Source organism: Chroicocephalus ridibundus, chromosome 3 (assembly GCF_963924245.1).
Source record: "Chroicocephalus ridibundus chromosome 3, bChrRid1.1, whole genome shotgun sequence".
Lineage (NCBI taxonomy): Eukaryota > Metazoa > Chordata > Aves > Charadriiformes > Laridae > Chroicocephalus > Chroicocephalus ridibundus.
In genome coordinates this window covers 15,773,449-15,793,103 of record NC_086286.1, presented here as the reverse complement: position 1 = coordinate 15,793,103, position 19,655 = coordinate 15,773,449, and the positions used below count along the sequence as shown (strand labels likewise).

General features: G+C 46.2%; 1 protein-coding gene across 1 annotated transcript in view; it reads right to left on the bottom strand.

Moving 5' to 3' along the window:
- Nucleotides 1-1,500, bottom strand: part of TOGARAM2 (TOG array regulator of axonemal microtubules 2) — a 35,701-nt gene extending 34,201 nt beyond the window's left edge. Inside the window, exon 1 of the mRNA XM_063328496.1 lies at nucleotides 1,474-1,500. Coding sequence (XP_063184566.1) covers nucleotides 1,474-1,500 — 27 coding nt within the window. The remainder of the gene's footprint in view (nucleotides 1-1,473) is intronic.
- Nucleotides 1,501-19,655: the final 18,155 nt, after the last annotated feature.

The following is a 19,655-nucleotide window of genomic DNA, read 5'->3' as shown; positions in this document are numbered from 1 at the left end:
AATCATGGCCAGAAAGTCCAAATGCTGGAGGAAGACTGCTGTTGGCAGCCTTGCAGTTACGGGGGAAACGTAACTGCACCCCAGCAGCTGCTTTCCCCATGGCTGGATGCCCCACAGCTGCAGAGGCAAGTCTCTCACTGCACCCGCTGCTGTTGGACACAGTGGAGTTGTTCCCACTGAACTCAGCACTGCCACTGCAGCAGGAGCATTGTTTCACACGTTTGATAACAAAGAGCTGTAGTGTCACACTGGACTTGCCCCAAGAACAAGAGAAAAAATGGGGGGTAGAATAGTTTGCTCCTTTTTAACACAAACGTACCCGGATTTAAGGGGAGGCACAGGGCTAACGATACTGGAGATTGTTGTGTGACCCCTACCTCTAGAACTTCCCACCAGTCTGCAAGACGTTTCTGTAGAAGGGGGTAGATAAGATTTTATGACACATCCATGAGTAATTCTGAGACACAACTCAAACCACAAGCCAAATACTTCCAAATTTGCCACCCATTGGGAAAGGAAGGAGAAAAGCAGTTGAAACAACAGCTGTTGGAGCTAAATTGCCTGCATTATAGTATAGAGTACGGAAGGATGTGAACTGCTTTTGAAAATCCGCTCATACGTGCCTCCAAATCTCTGCAAACAGAACAACTATCGCATGGAAGCTAGGTGCAGCCAGAAGGATCAATCATGGACAGAGTTCAGATAAATTATTACAGAAGGAAAAATGCCTCTGCACTCAATGGAAGAAGCAAAGGCTGGTCCCTATTAATGTGTTCTGTAAGCTTAAAACAAACAACAAAGAATGCCTGTACAAGGACTTTAGATGTCCTACTATCAATGAAAACTCACAATCAGATAAATGGTATCCTCAAGCAAATTTCAATAGAAATTGTTCATATTGCAGCAAGGCCCTGTAGTGCTCCACCCCCTGCCCAAGAGATTCAACTCTGCTCAAAAACTGTCAAAGCATTCATCTGGAATAAAGCAAGTGATTTCAGAAAGGCCGGACTTAGCTGAGGCAGTTAACCCACTTCTGGCTTTCACATTTTTTGGTAGTCTAGATAAATTCAGAGACAGCTTAAGGCCAAGGAATGAAGGTCCTTAGAGTGGTTTTAGAGCGTAATTCCCATTTTAATGAAAGGCAGGCACTAAATAGTGTTAAAGTTACTAAATAGTGTTAAAGTTACAGAAGTAGGTCTATTTGGACTGTGCACTTTAAAACAAGGAACAGAGGTATCATTGTGAGTGGGACTAGGACATAAAGCAAAGATTAAGGTATATTTTCTTATTGCATAGGATGAATATCTAAGAAATATGCCAGTGGTGACTTCGGCTGGTTAAAATCACCTCCTAAATGAAGCTGAGCATGCCCCATTGCTTAAGGTACTAAAAATGCCCAAGAGAAAGCAGTAAGTACCAGAAATGAGTGTATCCTGTAGCTAAAATAGAAGACTGCCTCTGCAACTGACTTACCCTGTAACACAGAGCCAGGCTCTCCATGCCTCAGTTTTGTTCCTCTGTCAGGCTGTCCTACCTAAATGCTAGCATGCTATAAATTGTAATTAGGAAAGGCATTACTTATGGTACCTCCATGGCCCCCAAAGGCTTAATTGCCAAAATTCAGGGCAGATCTCCTAATTCAGGCCAGCTACGTGATATAGAAAACCCCAAATGTACAGGTATGTAGCGCTATCCCTTTCTCCCTTGCACCGAAACCACTGTAACCAGAATGATAATGGCAGAGCAATTTGCCCGCAGCCTGGGGGAAGCGCGGGGTGTGCAAGATTCACCTCCTGCCACTGCTGATAGGAGCATGGAAAACGAGCTGCTGCCATTGTCCGTACGGAGGAGAACAGTGGCAGAGTGAAAAAAGCGTTATAAAATGGCTTTCTGAAGAGGAAAAAGAAGGAACACAGCTGCATTTGAACAGCTCCGAACCCTGGTGATGTTTCAGTAGACAGTAACTGTACTCCTTGTCATCCTTCTGCTGGGTTAATCAAAAGGAAACGCATCCTCTGGGATTTTCAGCTTCCTTGGATCATTAGCACCCAGTAAATGAAAACGGAGATTATTTAATGCTATCCTTACTTTCTTTCCCAACTAACAAGCTATTTTCTTTGCTGGATTCCCAGTGCAGGAAACATACAATAGCATTACGTGAAACATGCTGGTGCCAACAACCCTACAGAGCCCATCAGGATTGGAGCCGCTATGGAGGTTGAACTCAGTATTCTTAACAGCCAGAGGCTTGTTGTGAGGATAAAATGAAATTGGAGCGATGACAGTTGTTTGGTTTTTTTTTGTCCAGTGGATTTCGGCTTACAGGGCTATAATGCATCTGTAGCATTAAGTTTTTACGTAGAGTAAAAAAGCCATCACCCAGTGGACCTCAGCAGTTTCCCCAGGCCTGTGGGATAATCACAAGGCAGATCCCTGTGATACTAATTGCATCTCCTCCCGCTTTTCTAAATTCTTGGTGTCAAAGCCACTTAGGTTAGACACACAAGCTCACAGGAATTGCTCCTGTATCTTTTCACACAATGATCCAAGTGTGATTACACACAATCTGTTTTCTCTTACCATCGAACTTAACTGCTTTGAGGAATTTCTGAATCAGCAAACCTGTTAGCTCAGATATTTACTGTGCATGACAAAAGAACATCACCCACATGATGCTCTTTTTACAAGTTCTGCCCTCAGCTTTCATGTGGAAGATCTTAAAAGTTGAATGTCCCTATCAAAAGGCCTGCAACGGCTGCTTCTCAGTAGAGCAGGGCTGCTCAACCATGAAACAAGAGTTACCACAAGCAGCAGCTTACCCAGGGCAGCAAATCAAGAGTTAGGGATAAGCTGATCTGAATGCCAAACCTCATTAGCTCCTTCAAAAAGCACTTGAACAATCCCTCATTCCAGCTCTAATGAGGAGTTGTGCTGGACACCACGGTTATTTGAGTACTGTACACAAGTTTGTTCCCACTGAGCACTGCGACGGTCTCTGTTGGAGCTGTGGTCAAGGGCGGTCGTTCTCCAAAGGTGTGTGATCGATCGCTCTATGGGCTCCTGTGACTACTGAACACAATGAGATGAGAAGGAGCCAAGTACACTGACGCACCTTTGACGCACCTTTGCCTTGAGCATAACCCAGCCTCAACCAAAAGCATTGAAAGGTTTCCTCTCCTTATTGAGGTACTTCAAAGAAGACCCTGAAACCGCAAGATCCTGAGCCCATGCAGGGGTTTGTAGCGCACCTCATGCAGAGACATCCTCACCCTGAGGGGCCACCAGGTACTAATGCTGTATGAACACTAATTAGCTGACAGCAGTAATGCTGTGGGCACCAGTGCTGGGAAAAGCATGCAACAGTCAGCTGATGCTTCTCTTCTGAGCGCAGGCACACAGGTGGACATAGGATTTCTGGCATGAAGGGCTCTAGGAAAGGCTCTAGATGCCCAACACTCAATATACACGTAGGTACAGAAGCAGTCACAATCAGCACTTTGTACTATTATGTCCTCAACTTAAGTTCAACTAGTGGCCCATGTCTTGAAATGTTAGGCTGGCGGTTTTTCAGCTCACGCTGGTTTCTTTTAAAGGCATTTTCCTTAGGAATATCAGGCTCATCTCCCTCAATGCCTTCCTCTTAGCTGCCTAGGGGAGATGGGTCTCCCACCCCATACTCCTGTGTGAAGTCATCCCAGAGGGCTACTAAAACAAGTTCCCTGGCCAGTAGTTTTCTTCTGGTAGGGCCCTACATACTGGTCCACACATCCTTCATAAAGGCACCAACAAACTCCATGCACTTTGACTACAGCAAGTTTCCACAAACAGCTGCATAAATTCAAGATATCTGCAAGTGAGCATCTTAAGGGCTCTGTCCTGTTCCTGTGTAATCATCAGGCAGGGAAATTCTCAATGATCTGAAGCAATTTCATTCAGCTGCGACATGGGATCTGAGTTTTGTATGGAAACTTTTCATTATGAGTAAGAGGCATTGGGAGCACAAGGTGCAAAGCTGATATGCAAAAGCAGGAGCATACCCTCTAACAAGACCAGTTTAATTGTCCATTTTATTCCTCTTATATCTATTCCACTGAAGTCCCAGTACTGTATGTAGCGCTTTACAGTATTTAAGCACCTCTGTCTTGTTCAGGGCTTAATTCCACCATTCAAACACCACTGTAATATTTAAAGCCTCCATTCACCTAACCTACAAGGCATCACCTAACTCCACAGGCATTTCAATCCCTAGAGTACCCAAGCATCCAACGGGATGATTCCTGCTAAACACGGGGGCATCAGACCCACCACTCAGAGCCCCACACTGTGGTGCCCAGAGGACCCAGTGCAGGACCTTCAGTCATGGTGGACAAACGCCTCTTTTCCAATACCTACCAGCTGGCAGCATCTACCTTGGGTGAGCTGGAGGCCACTAAGAGGTAAAGGAATAATGGGCTGTCACTGCAACAACCTGCAATGCTTACAGGGAGGGGGACAAGAAAGAGCTGCCAGATATGAACGTGCAACACAGTAGAGCTGGGTGACGAAACCTTGCAATGGTTTGGCTCACTGACCCGACAGAAAATACCACATTTCCCAACTGCCATCATTTCCAAAACTGAAAGTGAACAAAGCTGAGGAACAGCATGAAAAGCGGAAGACTGCAGAAGCAGGGCTAGCTCTGCTGCCGATTCATTGCCTGGCCTGCAGAGAAATAGAAATATAAATCTTAAGGTCAGAAAAATGTTAGGAGCGTATAAATGTGACCTCTGCAGGCCACAGATTTTGAATAAATCTAGTTTCTTACAGGTCAATATCTCCAACTGAAAAATGCAAATGATGCTTGGAAGCTTTGCAAAGCTCTAAAAGGCCCTGGGGTGACAGATATTACGCAAATACAAGCTGTTACCATTGTCTTTACAGCAATGGTCTCTGCAGCAGAGACCCAGCTCGCTAAATTGTTAGGGGTGAGGGAGCATGGATATTACCAGGAAGAAAGGGAATGGGGAAAAAAAAAAAAAAAAAAAAAGTGAAGCAAAAGCATTCTCTCTGGAGATAGAAAAAGAGAAACAGAGGGGAAAGTAACCAGCAAACACCTCTGATAATGAGCAGAGCCCCTATATCTCAGTCCTTCAGAGAGTTTGGTTTGTCCTCCCTCTACTGCTGTGGCAGGCTGACATCTCCGCACCCCAAAAAGAATTAAAGATGTGTTATACTGTGGATTTTCCCTCCTCACCCTCCTCTGTATTTCCCAGATCAAATTTTCAGACATTCATACTTTTAGTTTCTGAAAACAGAACTAACCTGGAGGCACGTTTGTTCCTCAGAGTGATATTGCTTTGAGACTAGGAATTTATGTATCAGAGAGCCCGTGAGCTCACTAAAGTTTGTTTCTCCTCTCTTTGCTTGGAGTAAAATGATTCCACTTGTCCCCCACATCCTTTGGAGTGAGGTGCTAATGTTAAACTTAGTGAAACGCAGCAATTTAAACCATTGGCAAAAGCAGACTTGATTATCATCCTGCAGGGATGAATCAACACCCCTAGGAGCCATATCACACTGACCAAAACCTCAGCAGGGGCCAATTCAGAAAGTTGTTTTGAGTTCGATCTTCCTTGTTTCTACCTGTAAAATAACAATGTGAGCCCAGGAAGAACCAAAGGTGCATTTTTTGATTTTTCACCCCAGTCAGAGCAAGGGGAGTTTGAGCAAGAGCTGAGTGGGGACTTGCCCATTTGCCCACACACAGTGGCAAAGAGAGCTCAGGCATCCTGAGGACAGCACGGCAGAGGCCAGGTTGTTGCTCTTCTTATGAAGAAGAGCTTCCCTGTCAACAGACCACCCCGTTTGCTCCGCAGCTTCCACCTGTCCTCCTCTCACCTCCTTCATCTGCCACCCCAAGCATTGCTCTTCTTCCATACCTCCCAGAACCGTGTCTCTTTGCAATGACACCCAACCTCTCTGGCACACAGCTGGAGGCACCCAACAGAAGCTTCCCTTGTGTGGCTTTAAGACTTTTTGAGACAACTTTTCAAAAAGAGAAAGTTAAAGGGAAAAATCATCAAATCTTTCTCCCAGATTTTTTTATGCCTCCTGGGAGAGAAGCTTGCACTAGGCAACCTCCACCAGAGCACAGTAAAAGCAATCCCTCTGCCTGGCTCCTGCCAGCCCCCGCCACAGCACCACCTTGCTGAGAAAGCAACAGCGCGCGAGACAGGGCTGTCCACCAACCTCCTTCACAAACACGCGTGTCCTTCACTTAGGAAATCTAGCTCCACGTTGTTAAGCTTGTAATCCCCCCAGGAGCGGTAAAGCTCCACTGTGGGTTGCCTCCCACAAGAGAATGTGGATTTCTTCTGCTCCAGGATTTTCCCTGCTCCCTGGAAGCAGGGACGGCCATTTGTCAAGCCGGATCCCTTCTCCTGGAGGACAGCAGGCTCCCCCTTCCAGGTGTACAAGCTCAGCAGGCAAACAGTGTCACATACCAGGAATAAACAAGGCTGCATAGCAACCCCTTCTCTGAAAAAATCTTGAGCGTGAGATGCAAGGAATATCTTTTGCCTGCAGGGCTGGCAGGCAGCTCCCCGGGTGCTGCAGCCACGAGCACCTGAGGGACCTCAGCAGCACCCAGACGTTCAGACAGGGACACACTCTGAACTGCAACAAGCTCCTGGTCCCTCCCTGCCTGCATGCGACCGCTGCGTGCGAATCATCCCTAAAGCTTTGCACAACACGGAAACACACAGCAAAGTATGCATACGCTGGAAACTGATAAAAGGGAAGGCAAGGTTTCCACCCCCTTCGCTGCAGGATTTGATGACATCTCTGCACGGTGAATTGCTTAGCTAGGCAGTGTGAGCTTGGAGCCCCTCTCGGTTAAGTCGGTGTAAATCCATACCAGCCCTACAGAAAGCACCACATTCAGGCAAGATTAGGAAACAAGGAGAACTAATTCCTTCAGCCTGGCCATCTCCAATATGGCATGGCCACAGTCACTGAAATCTCCACTAAATGCTACCAAACAGGAATTCTCCACCACCCCAATTACAAATATTTTATACCTCTTGCCCTGTGCTCTGGATAATTGTGCAATATGCAACGCTGAGCAGAAATTTAGCTTTGCTCTTGCATGTGTTTTGTTATTATGCTCACTTAAAAGCTACTTTTGTATGTAAAAATAATAATATTTTCATCATGTCCATGAGTATTGGGTTTGCATGGCAAGGTTTTAGCCGCAGGGGGGCTACAAGGTTTCTCTGAGAAGCTGCTAGAAGCTTCTCCTATGTCCCATAGAGCCAATGCCAGACAGCTCCAAGACAGACCCACCACTGGCCAAGGCCCAGCCCATCAGCAACAATGGTAGCACCTATGGGATAACATAGTTAAGACAGGGGAAAAAAAACCCTGCGTAACACCATCAGCAGTCAGAGGGCAGGAGCAAGAATATGTGAGAGCAGCAACCTGCAGACACCCAGGTCAGTGAAGAAGGAAGGGGGAGGAGGTGTTCTAGGCACCAGAGCAGAGATTCCCCTGCAGCCCATGGTGAAGACCACGGTGAGGCTGGCTCCCTGCAGCACATGGTGGTTAACGGTGGAGCAGACATCCACCCGCAGCCCATGGAGGACCCCACGCTGGAGCAGGTGGATGTGCCCGGAGGAGGCTGTGACTCCATGGGAAACCCACACTGGAGCAGAGAAGAGAGAGAAATTTTGTGCAAGGGCTCACATGCGGTTCTCTGTTAACTGTGAGAAAACAGCAACGCAACCTGTCTTTACAATGATTTGGATGGAGGATGTACACATGAGTATTATAAGAAAAAGAATTCAGATACTAAGCAGCAAGTCCTGAGACACTGTACCCAACCTGCAAGCCAACAGATAAGTGGGAAGGAGCTCTTTAGCTGTAAAAATGTGCAATAATTCATCTCCGACAGGGGGGAAAAAAAGAGAAAAAAAAAAGGGAAAAAAACCCAACAGAAAAACATCTCCAGAAGTCCACGATCCTTCTCTAACTAGTAAAGGCAGCACATGCACCCTGTTGTGATTTGGGGAGATGACTATCACCTCACTTGGTAAAAGCAGCAGCAAAGCCAAAGGTAAGCATCTTCCTGTCACTGCCGAGCCACCCCGTTAGTACTGGCACTGTAGGAGTAAAGGATTCAGCCTTACAATGAGTCACCTTAAACCACGCAATTCTCTCAGCTTCTCCAAGGCTGAGTAATCAGATATGTGAGAAAATAACCACCCTATATATCACAGAATGGCAGAAAATGAGCTGACTGCAGCAAATGGGTCTCCAAATGCGACATCTCCTGCATGAAACAGGAGAATTCTCACAAAAGGCTTCTCTCTCTTGCTACAAACAATTGGCAGAGGACTGCCCTTAGACTCCAGCAGTGCTTCAGACTTCAGGAGACACCAGGAAAATTGTGCCTCAGCCCTGTTGCGGGCTTCAGGCAAGACTGCTCCAGCTCCTGTCTGCAAAGCAAGCATAGCAGAAATGCTGCTTGTTCACATTTCTTTGTATTTTCTTTTAAGGCAATAAACCCTTTAAAGTAGGGAATTGTCTCTTCCTACACATGTGCCTCATCTAACAGGGCTGGTCCAGCCACCAGCTAGGAACGTTACCATAAAATAGCGGTAGCTCTACAAAGGACTTTCCCCAATACAGTGTTTGGTTGTTCCCTTTAATTAACGGGCCAGCTATGAGCTACTGGCTCAGCTCTAGAGAAAAATGTAAGCTCCTAAGTGTCTCAAAATGAGCACTTCTACAGGAAGTAGCATTAGCAGCACTGCAAAGTGTGGCCCTCATTAAATCACTAAAAGTGACAAAAGTAGAGCAAAGATGGTCATCTAGTCAGACTAAGACCACCCAGGAGCATGTAATGTCCAGTGTCCCTCCCTGAGCACCCGCTCACACTCTCTTTTCTTTTGGGTCAGTGATACTGAAGCTGATGTGACAGATACGACCAAATAGAAACTTGGAAGCCTACATGCTTAGCCTTAAAAACTGTAAGCTGAAGCTTTATTTCATCCTTTCTAAAAGGAAGAAAAAAATTGCAGCCATAATCGGGGCACAGAGCACCTTCCCTCCTAAGCCTAACTTATGTCAGACCCACTTCACCTCCAGCAGCATCACCCATGTGACGCTGTGCTCTTGTGTCACCTGCACACCCTGTAATGACACGTTACGTTACATGGGGAAGGGGCAATGTCCATGTCCTCATATGCATCCTGGAAATTAACCTGGTGACGGCTATCACATCATTCCTTGAGACAGCCATGAGATAAACCTTGCTACAAGGTCAACCCCTCTCTCTCATCCATCCATAGCACCCCAAGCACCTCCGCCAGTCCTTCCCTGACAAAAAGCAGTCCAATCACCCCTCATAAGTTAAAAAAAATCACCTTGAAAACAGCTTTCTCTACACATGAAGCAAGCCATTTCAACAAACCCATCTGGGACTTATTTGGCTAAACCTCCACACTCTGCTTTGAGGCCTCAGGGCACCCCAGGCAGGAACGCAGGGCTGAGCAGGACTTTTCCCCCATCCGCAGCAGCGATGGAAATCAGGCCACCTTACATGCTTGTATCCTGAAACCTGCTCAGCCATTCCTCTCAGCACGATTTCTTTCACATGGCACGCTTGCTGAGCAGCACGGCCCTTCACAGCATCCTCCTGGCACACATGCAGCTTCTTTTTTGTTTACAGGAACCTCTGCCATGTTGGGAGCCCTTGGGCTTTCCCCATGACAACGTCATTTGTGCACTGGGCAAGGGCGATCGATAGCGTGTGGCACCCGAGCCCAGGAGGGAAGCAGCCCCAGCGTGCAGAGTAAATGTTAATTAGAGCCCAGCAGACAGGTCTGGAGCTGGTGAGCTTATACAGGCCTTTTTAAAATGTTCATTTTTATCAATCCTGAATTCACAGTGATAGGAAAAGAATGAAAAAAGCTGGACAGACAACAGATAGAGTACAGATGCTGCTGTATCTGCCTTTCTCCATCTGCCTCTGTTTTGCCCAGCCCTGGGGAGCATCAAGACCTCCCCAACTTTTCCCTTATTCATTAGACACCTTCCCCTAATCAGCAGGGGCCCGAGGGCTTTGAGAGGGATACCACCTTCTACAACCCTTCCTCCACAAAGTGCTGTCATGAAGAATAAATCAAATTATCCAAAGAGCGACAAGAGAAGTGTGCAGGGCAGGCACCTCAAAGCCATGAAAGACAAGCAGAGAGAAGCTGTTAAGATTAAAAAAAAAACCATGCAAGGTAGAAAAACCTGCAGCTTCAGCACCTACGTTTTCAGAAATCTCCATTGCAGTGGAAGACTTCCACACCGCCGTGTGCCGAGGCCAATGCCTGAAACAAAAATTTCAGAAAAACAGTGCATCGGTTTTGTTAAACGAGATGTGTTTTTTGAGCAAAGCTCCTGAAGGAAAACAGGAAAGGAAATGACAACTTTACACTTTAAAACATAAACACACAGACTCAAACTTTACACTTTAAAACATAAACACACAGACTCGGAAACACTAAGGTCAGAGAAAATTATGACAGTAATCCTTTGGACCCATAATTATATTGCAACTTCCCTCTGGTGAGCCCAGAGCAGTTTGCATTTTGCATTGCCACCGTGGCACTTAATGCCTCTTCAAGAGGTGAGTCAAGCAGTATTAAAATACACTGGGACACTGAGGCAGGCAAAAGTGCTTCAAACCTCGCTTCAGACCTCAGAGTAAATAAGCTGCAGCGAGACCAGAAAAAAACACAGCTTCTCTTGATCTAGTAACAACTATCTCTGACAGCGTAACAATTGGGATTAGGTCAGCTGGAGGAGAAAATGCTGGGGTGTTTCAAAAAGAAGTCTAAAACAACATAGGGTTTAAGGGCACTATTCTCACTTACAGAGGTACTATAGTAAGAGCTGCCATGTCGGCTAAGTATTATCAGAGCTTTACAGGTGGGGATCAGGGGCTTTCAGACTGATGGATAGAGTATCTTGACTACAGCTTGCCAAATTTTTATGATGGAGAACACAGTGATCCCACAAAACTAATGTGATCCGTGAAAACGTGCTTGTTTCAACCACGTCTGTGAAAAAGTAAGTTTTAGACTTGAATGTTTGATATTTTTTTCTCAAATTCTTCCATGAAATTATACAATTATCTCTATTCTGAGTAGCCCTAATTCTACATAGTGAAAAACTACCTACCACCTACCTCAGACACGTTTGCAGGTCAGACCTTGATGAGACAAAAGGCCGTTCCCAGTGCTTTTTCGATACAGCTATGGAGTAGAAATTGCTGTATGCCTGGGAAATCAGAGAATATCTTAAATTCTGTAAGGGTTGGAAAAAGGACGTTAGGATGCTTCTTGGACACTCGCGATACACAAGGATGCAGGCGAGTAAGCTCCAAGCTGCAAGTGCACCCTAAAGGACGCGGAAGGGGTATCCAAGATACCCAAGTACACCACAATGCCAAAGAGAACCCACAAATTGAAACAGAGACCTCCATGAGGAGTAAAAAATCAGCCCAGTTTAGGATTGCCCAAAGCCCCTCTTAACACCCTCTGGGGAGCCAGGGCACATCATGCTTTGCCACCTAATTCATTCAGATTTTTGTGGTCCCAAACTAAGGCCACTTGGTTCCCCATGTTGCAAATCTAGTTAACTACTTATTGGCTAATTGCAGGCTTTAACTCTCTTTCAAGTGCAGCATCTCACCATCTGTTTGCTCGGGCTACCTGAAGAGTCAGCAATCACATGAAGCCGCACCTCATCTGGGGATGCGGAGAAACCAGCTGGTAGTGCTTGCTGTCTAGTGGAAGTCCGCTTTACCGTTAATCGAATTCTTGTGATATAATGGGGCGGCGACAGGGGCCGGGCAACAAAAACAAACCAAAAAACCAACCACCACTTCAGGACACCCGCCACAAAGTCTGGGGGCAGAGGGACAGTAGAGGGGGGGGGGGGGGGGGGGGGAAGAGAGACCCTGGTTCTCACACAGGCATTTCAAAAGCAGGGCCAGTGAGCAACTATTCCTGAGGGTTAGATATGACTCAAAAGGTCAAAGATTTCTCCCCAAGTTTACCAGAGTTTAGCTCAAATCATTCAGAAAACTGATCCCACCTGCTATGGTTTTTACCAAATGCCCAGTGTCCTGAAGGTCAGCATGGATACCTGTCTGTTGGAGGCACACCTGGGCTGATGCACCTCTAAGGGGGTGGGCAAAGTCCATTAGCTCCACCGACGCTGCATCATGGACCACCATTACAGAAGCAACTCGCAGTGCTAATGGCAGCCCTGCTATACCCGCTCTGCTGCCTTGAAGTGCCACTGCAGGGGTGACAGGCCCTGGTGACTTGCTTTTAAGTGCTCCGGCAAGCTGCTGTACACAGCGAGGCAGCTGCACAACATCAAAGCCACACAAAAAAATAAAACACTTTCCCACAACACCACATTAAAGCCCACAGAAGAAGCATGAATTGAGTCCCAGTGATGCAGAGTTCAGTCCTCAGACTTTGAAATCCCACTGCCCCTACGGGAAGAAGAATTGCACTTGTCCCAGGAGCCCCATTTTCACCTCAATACCATTCATCTGCCAAGCAGAAAATCTGTCAGCACAGTCTGGGGTACGGGGCTGAGGCTTCAGGACTGCATTTCTGATTTGAAGGGCTCACAAAGATTACAAGCAGAGAACACACAACATCAAAACCTGTAAAACAATAGGTATGTTCACAGTAACAGAGACAGACCACCAAGGAGATGAGGGATGAAGGTGCAGGGTAGGCAAGTTTAGAAGCCCATGTTTTCCCACATGTTTTACCAGGCAGCAACCACCAAACTATGTCTGGGCTGCTGGACCTGCTAAGTCCTCTCAGTAGCCCCCATAGCACAGCCCGGGTCAGAGGGCAGACAGCCCTGATGCACTGGGGGAAAAGTGACACAGAGAAGCAGAGCTATTTCTTTACTTAAGTCTTACAAACAGGTGGAAAAGATGTTGTTTCGTTCATTTCTGAAGGAGAGAAAAGTGTGATCATTTGGATGGAAAAATAAAAGTGCTAGCAGATGAAAAGATCTGTTCAGGCTATTGAACCTATGTAATGAAAGTGATGGAGACTTGGATTAGAGATAGAGACAAGAGAAATTAGGCCTGCAACTCATTTTACCTGCCACCAACTTTGAAGAAGTCCTGAAAAACACTTTTAGCTTCCATCAATCCCTGAAAACAGCTTGGCAAAGCCTATTCCATGAGCTGGAGGATACCTAGACTCACAGGGAGGTAACAGCACATCTCAGACGGCAACATAACAGCTTCGTCCTTATTCTCCTGCACTGGAGGACATCGTAATAAAATAAACACAGAGACAAGACATGATGAGGAAGGACCCCATTTCCTTGTTAATTGCTTTCCATTCAAATCCTCTATGGCTCCAGAAATTAGCTGCCTGAGCACTACAGAAAGGAAAAATAGGTACAGGCTGGTGCATTTTTCTTAAAAAACAAACAAAAAAACCCAAACCAAAACAACAACAAAAAACCCAACAAAAAGAAACCCAACAAAATCCAAGTATTTACACAGCATAATAAATTAGTGGAGAAGACTGCAGTAGTAGATGGATATACTCCCCTTTTCACCTTCACTATTCAGAATCATAGAATGATTTGGGTTGGAAGGGACCTTAAAGATCATCTAGTTACAACCCCCCTGCCATGGGCAGGGACACCTCCCACTAGACGAGGTTGCTCAAAGCCCCATCCAGCCTGGCCTTGAACACCTCCAGGGATGGGGCATCCACAACTTCTCTGGGCAACCCGTGCCAGTGTCTCACCATCCTCACAGTAAAGATTTTCTTCCGAATACCTAATCTAAATCTAACATCTTTCAGTTTAAAACCACTCCCCCTCATCCTATCGTTACACTCCCTCATAGAGTCCCAGCCCAGCTTTCCTGTAGGCCCCCTTTAGGTACTGATAGGCTGCTATAAGGTCTCCCCAGAGCTCCCTCTTCTCCACACTGAACCACCCCGACTCTCTCAGCCTGTTTTCATAGCAGAGGTGCTCCAGCCCTTGGATCATCTTCGTGGCCCTCCTCTGGACTTGCTCCAATAGGTGCATGTTCTTCTTATATTGGGGACCCCAGAGCTGGACATAGTACTCCAGGTGGGGTCTCACCAGAGCGGAGTAGAGGGGCAGAGTCACCTCCCTCGACCTGCTGGCCACGCTTCTTGTGATGCAGCCCAGGATGCAGTTGGCTTTCTGGGCTACGAGAGCACTTTGCTGGGTTTTCAGCAACCACCATCCCCAAGTCCCTCTCCTCAGGGCTGCTCTCAATCCATTCTCTGCCGAGCCTGTATTTGTGCTTGGGGTTGCTCCGATCCATGTGCAGGACCCTGCACTTGGCCTGGTTGAACTTCATGAGGTTGGCATGGTCCCACCTCTCAAGCCTGTCCAGGCCTCTCTGGATGGCATCCCTTCCCTCCAGCGTGTCGATCGTGCCACACAGCTTGCTGTTGTCAGAAAACTTGCCGAGGGTGCACTCAATCCCACTGTCCATGTCACCAACAAAGATAATTAATCAGCACCGGTTCCAGTACTAACCCCTGGGGAACACTGCTCATCACTCCTCGCCACTAGGTCATCGAGCTGTTGACTGCAACTATTTGAGTATGGTCATCCAGCCAACTCCTTATCCACCAAGTGGCCCATCCATCAAATCCACATCTCTCCAATTTAGAGACAAGGATGTCATGTGGGACAGAGTCAAATGCCTTGCACAAGTCCAGGCAGATGATGTCAGTTGCTCTCCCCTTATCCACCAATGCTGTAATGCCATCATAGAAGGCCACCAAATTTGTCAGGCACGATTTGCCCTTAGCAAAGCCATGTTGGCTGTCACCAGTCACCTCCTTATTTTCCATGTGCCTTAACAGAGTTTCCTGGAGGATCTGCTCCACGATCTTGCCAGGCACAGAGGTGTGACTGACCAGCATGTAGTTCCCCAGGTCTTCCTTTTCTCCCATTTTTGAAATGGGGGTTACGTTTCCCCTTTTCCAGTCAGTGGGAACTTCACCAGACTGCCACAGCTTCTCAGACGTGATGGATAGTGGCTTGGCAACTTGGCAGCTTCATCTGTTATGGAAGTTATCATCAAGAGAAGGAAGTTATCCTCAACAAGTATTTTTAATAAAATATTTTATACAAAAAAACTCTGTGCCTACAGCAGAGAAAAAGTCATATATGTCTACCTTGACTTTAACTTGTGTGAAAGAGGTGGTGGGTTTTGGTTTTTTATATATGTTTCATTTATATAGCTGCTCTTGAAATAGAATTGCATGGGATGCAATTCTGCCTCCTTTTCCCTTCATTGAACCTGCTGGGGGTGAAAAAAAAAATAGTAGGAATTAGAGGACCGAGTCTGACCCCGCTGAAATCAAGCGGCCGCTGTGCCCAGCCCGTGGACGTTTTGAGAAACAGCTCCTCTTCTGAATCACATTATCCCTGTCAGTCTTGGGGAGAAAATGATTTCCAGTCACTAGCCCACAGCAGACGATAATAACAAATGAAAAATAGCCAAGCTATCGTTTACACTAGATGCCAGAAATGAAGTATGGGGGAATTCTGCGGGCACGGCGCATCAGTGGGAGAACCGAGGAGGAACGGCATTGGCCCTGCCTGCTCCAAGGCGGCGGCAGCACTGTGGGAACAGCTCATTTAGCAGACAGCTCTTTTTCATCAAGCTGGCAGCTGTGCTGAGCCTTTTGTACGTAGTAGAGTTTGCTCACGAAGAGAGGCAAACAACAAGTGTATTGAAATGCCATAAATCCCATGTTGGCAGAGCTCGAAGCAATTCAAGCCTCCCTGCAAAATTAGGCCTCGTGACTGTACCTAGAAGCAGAGCAGGTAATTGAAACATCAGTACATCAAGAAGAGACCACGTGAGTGCCAAAAAAAGGAGAATTTGGGGGCAGGGACAAAAAAATTCACACAGAACTACTGCCTGGGTAGAGGTGACAGCTAACCAGTTTGTGGATCCCAAGCCAGCCACTCCTCAAGGCCCTGCAAAGTAGAGCCCACAGCGCCTCACCAAGAGCAAGGGTCAGTAGCTTAATGGGATGCTGGGTTTTCCAGTGCATATAATACCTTCTCTCCTATCCTCTCTGCACTATATACTATATATGCACTACATACTGCAGCAGTATATGCTTCCCTGCATCTTGTTGACAGTCTTGTCCAGCTAATGCTGCAAGTTTGCTCAGGCTGGAGGTTCTTTCTGCAGTGTTTTCCTCAGGAACGAGGTTCCTCAGCTCCACACATTTTGCCTCCAGCATACCTTTTTCTGGAAGAAACTGTAGGCATTCAGCCACAGATAAGAAAGCATTTTGGTAAACTAGCCAAATAGGGTTATCCCTTCTTTGCAGATGGGGAAACTGAGGCACAGAACTTGCAAATGCAAGTTTTCGGCCTTGATGGCCACTGGTTTCCCACCGCTCAGTCCTGAGATACTTTGGATACCACTGTGATGGCTTCAGCTGATAAGGAAACAAATCTCTTTCTATACACCTTACTCATGCTGCCTCATTGAGTTCCTCATCTGAGCAAGAACAATTATGTCAGCTGTTTTACCATCATCTTAAAGCAAAGCCATGACCTCACCATCTTTCTTGCACATAAAACTCCATCATCTGGTTAACAACATTTTCTGAGACTTTAGCGAGGCTTTTTACAAGACGTGCTGCCTCTCAAGAAATGAGAGGACTAAAAGGTGGGTTTCCCGCAGGGAATAGCTTTGTGCTCTGCTGTGGGGCATCAAGTGCTGCTCCGTATCAACACGGGCATTTCTTAATGCTGACTTTGACAATTTTTGAGCAGTTACTGAAAGACAGTGGAGGTTGGCATTGTTTGTACCTAGGAGTAGTAAGATAAGCTCCCAAACAAAGGTGTCCTTGAAATCTGGGTCTAATGGTAAGCTTAATACTGCGACAGGCTTTGCTGGAGACTCAGGCAGGGTCATTTTCCTCTCTACAGCTGCCAAAGAGCTCTGGGTCTGTGGGGCAAACATTGACCATGAAGTTATAATAATCTCTAGGACTGATTGATTCTGGATGCTTAAGTTTTTTGGTTTCGGATTTGTTTTGTGGGCTTTTTTTTAACCCGTAGGAGCCACAGGAAACCATAAGAAGAGATGACAATTTAGGTCTTATCTCATTTCTGTCAGTGCTAAGAGCAAACCTGTAATTTATTTTAAATGTCAGGGATGCAGCATACAGACTAAAAGAGGGAATAAAGCTTCTTTATGTAGCCTGTTGTCTGTGCATTTTTTAAAAGATGCAATGAAAACCTTCACTGGAAATATATTCTTCAATAAAAATAGAAATTTTCTCCAAACACATAGTTTGATTGTGATCTTTTTCTTCCCCACCCTCCCCCCCCGGGAATGAGTAAAAAAAGACCAAAACAATTTTCATCTAAACAGTAGTTGAGTTGTTCAGAAACATTTGACAAAGCTGTGCAAACATCTGAAGCAAAAAAGGCTCTCATTTTTATGTCAAATGCTTGCCTTGTTAAGTTTCCACTAAAAAAAAATATATATATATGTTTTGGCTAATATGCCTAGTGCTTTTGTAGGAAGTTTAAAGTTTTAGAAGTTTCCCAGAGAAGCTACAGCTGCTGAGAAGTTCTCAGACAATTTTTTCCCTAGAGCAAATGGGATCTCACCGGTCCCTAAAGAAGCCCTAAGAAGAACCCTGGAGCAGCTGTAAAAGTGCACACAAAACTGGCACAGGCTCCTGCAATCCAGATGGGCGCAGCATTCAGCAATGGGGCCTTGCCTGGGATGACCAAAATGTGCCACCCGTTCAGCCTGCGAAGGAGTAAGCAGAGGCTGGCTGCAGAGCCCTGAAGCCTGTTGCGCTGGGCATTCAAGGCAAGCCTAACCGCGTGTGAGGAAGGAAAACTGCAGACTTGTTCCTCTGAGCTCTGATGCGGTCTGTGTGGACTGCACATCTGCTAAGGCTCACCCCAAAAGTGCTGCTGCATCCTTGCATGGATGGATCTAGGCACCCTCTTCACGCCAGCCAAAAGGCCCACTGCTGTCATTTCAGCATCTGAGTGGGCTTCCCAGTGTGAAGAGACATGCAGCACACCATTTCTTTGAGAATCAGTGCCACTGGCTACGGGCTGCTTTTTCAGAAGTGTCACAATGTTGTGTATCACCCCTTGAGCACAAAACATATCTGCTATAGAGCCGTCGGTGCATCACCACAGGAGACAGGGAAGGAGCTAGCACGCATTGAATCTGTTTTTTACGTGCATTTTGCTAGGAATAACAAAGGCTATTATAATCCTGCATTCCCAAATGATCCTTTAAGTAATATTTTTTTATTTGAAACCATAACTCAAACGCTAATAAGTAAAATCTACTCCTGCACAACTAGCCAAGGAGTTCAAGTTCCTTTGGCAAAGGACATATTAACCACAAAGCAAATAACATGTTTGCTGCAAGAACAACAAGAAGGGAGACCTACCTTCATTTTTGTTTTTTTTGTTTACATGCTTCCATTAGTACCCAGGGAAGTTAACTCTGGGCTGGGAGACATGGCATGGTCAAGTCCTCAGGTTTCATCACTCCTCTGGCCATCCATCACCCTGCTACTTCTCCTCAGCAATTCAGTCCCAAGGCATTAAACTGTCACGGCTCACTAAGAAATTAGACTTGATGACACCTAAGCAGATTCATTAATGCATTAAGCAAATGCCATCTGATTGGTTACTTTTTTTAGGCGTTTGGCAAGCAGTGTGCAAACAAACCTGGAGGATGAGGCTCTCAGGGGAGGGCAGGCAGCCTGCCAGTGCTCTTGCTTAAAGGGAGGGAAAGAAAGCAGCAGCTCCACAAAGCCGCACTAGAAGAATTTACAACCCACTGCTTGTTTCAAGACAGCAAAAGACAGGAGGTGGCATCAGTTGCCTCTACCTTCTGGAGAGATAGTGCAGTTTCCATATGTAGGATAGCACACAGGACATTTCGACTGTAAAGGCAATGTGGCACTAACCATGACCAAAACAAATCCCAAGGGACTGTGTGCCTTGCATGTGAGCTGAATGACACAAACCACCTCTACATTAATCTTCAGGACCATCCAGGGGATATTCTTGGCATCCATAACCATGTGGCTGCTGGCTACACAGCTGCACTGACTTACAACCTTTATCGTTCACTGCTTTTCCGTCCTAATAACACAGTCTAACCAACAAGGCCACCAAACCAGCGCACAAGGAGGCAGGTGCTGCTGTCAGGCACGTATCTTCACTGTTAACTCTGTCACTTCCCATAACACGCACCAGCTGTGATAGGTGGTGAGACTCAAACATCTGTCCTTCCCAGAGACTGACATTTCATTACTGATAACTATAACTATTGGCCCTGCAATTCAGTAGTTACAGTTTTGCAGGACACTTGAATACGTTATGACTGGCATACATCTGACACGTGCAGGCAGCTTGCCGGTAATGCTTTCACTTTGGGCTATGATGTCATTAGACCTCAGGAATTAAGCAGGACCAGGCTGGAAAGATACTTGGAGGAGAATCATTAAGTGCAACAGGACGCAGGACACGCAATTCCGTAAGAAACACACTTCTAGGAGATACCAATA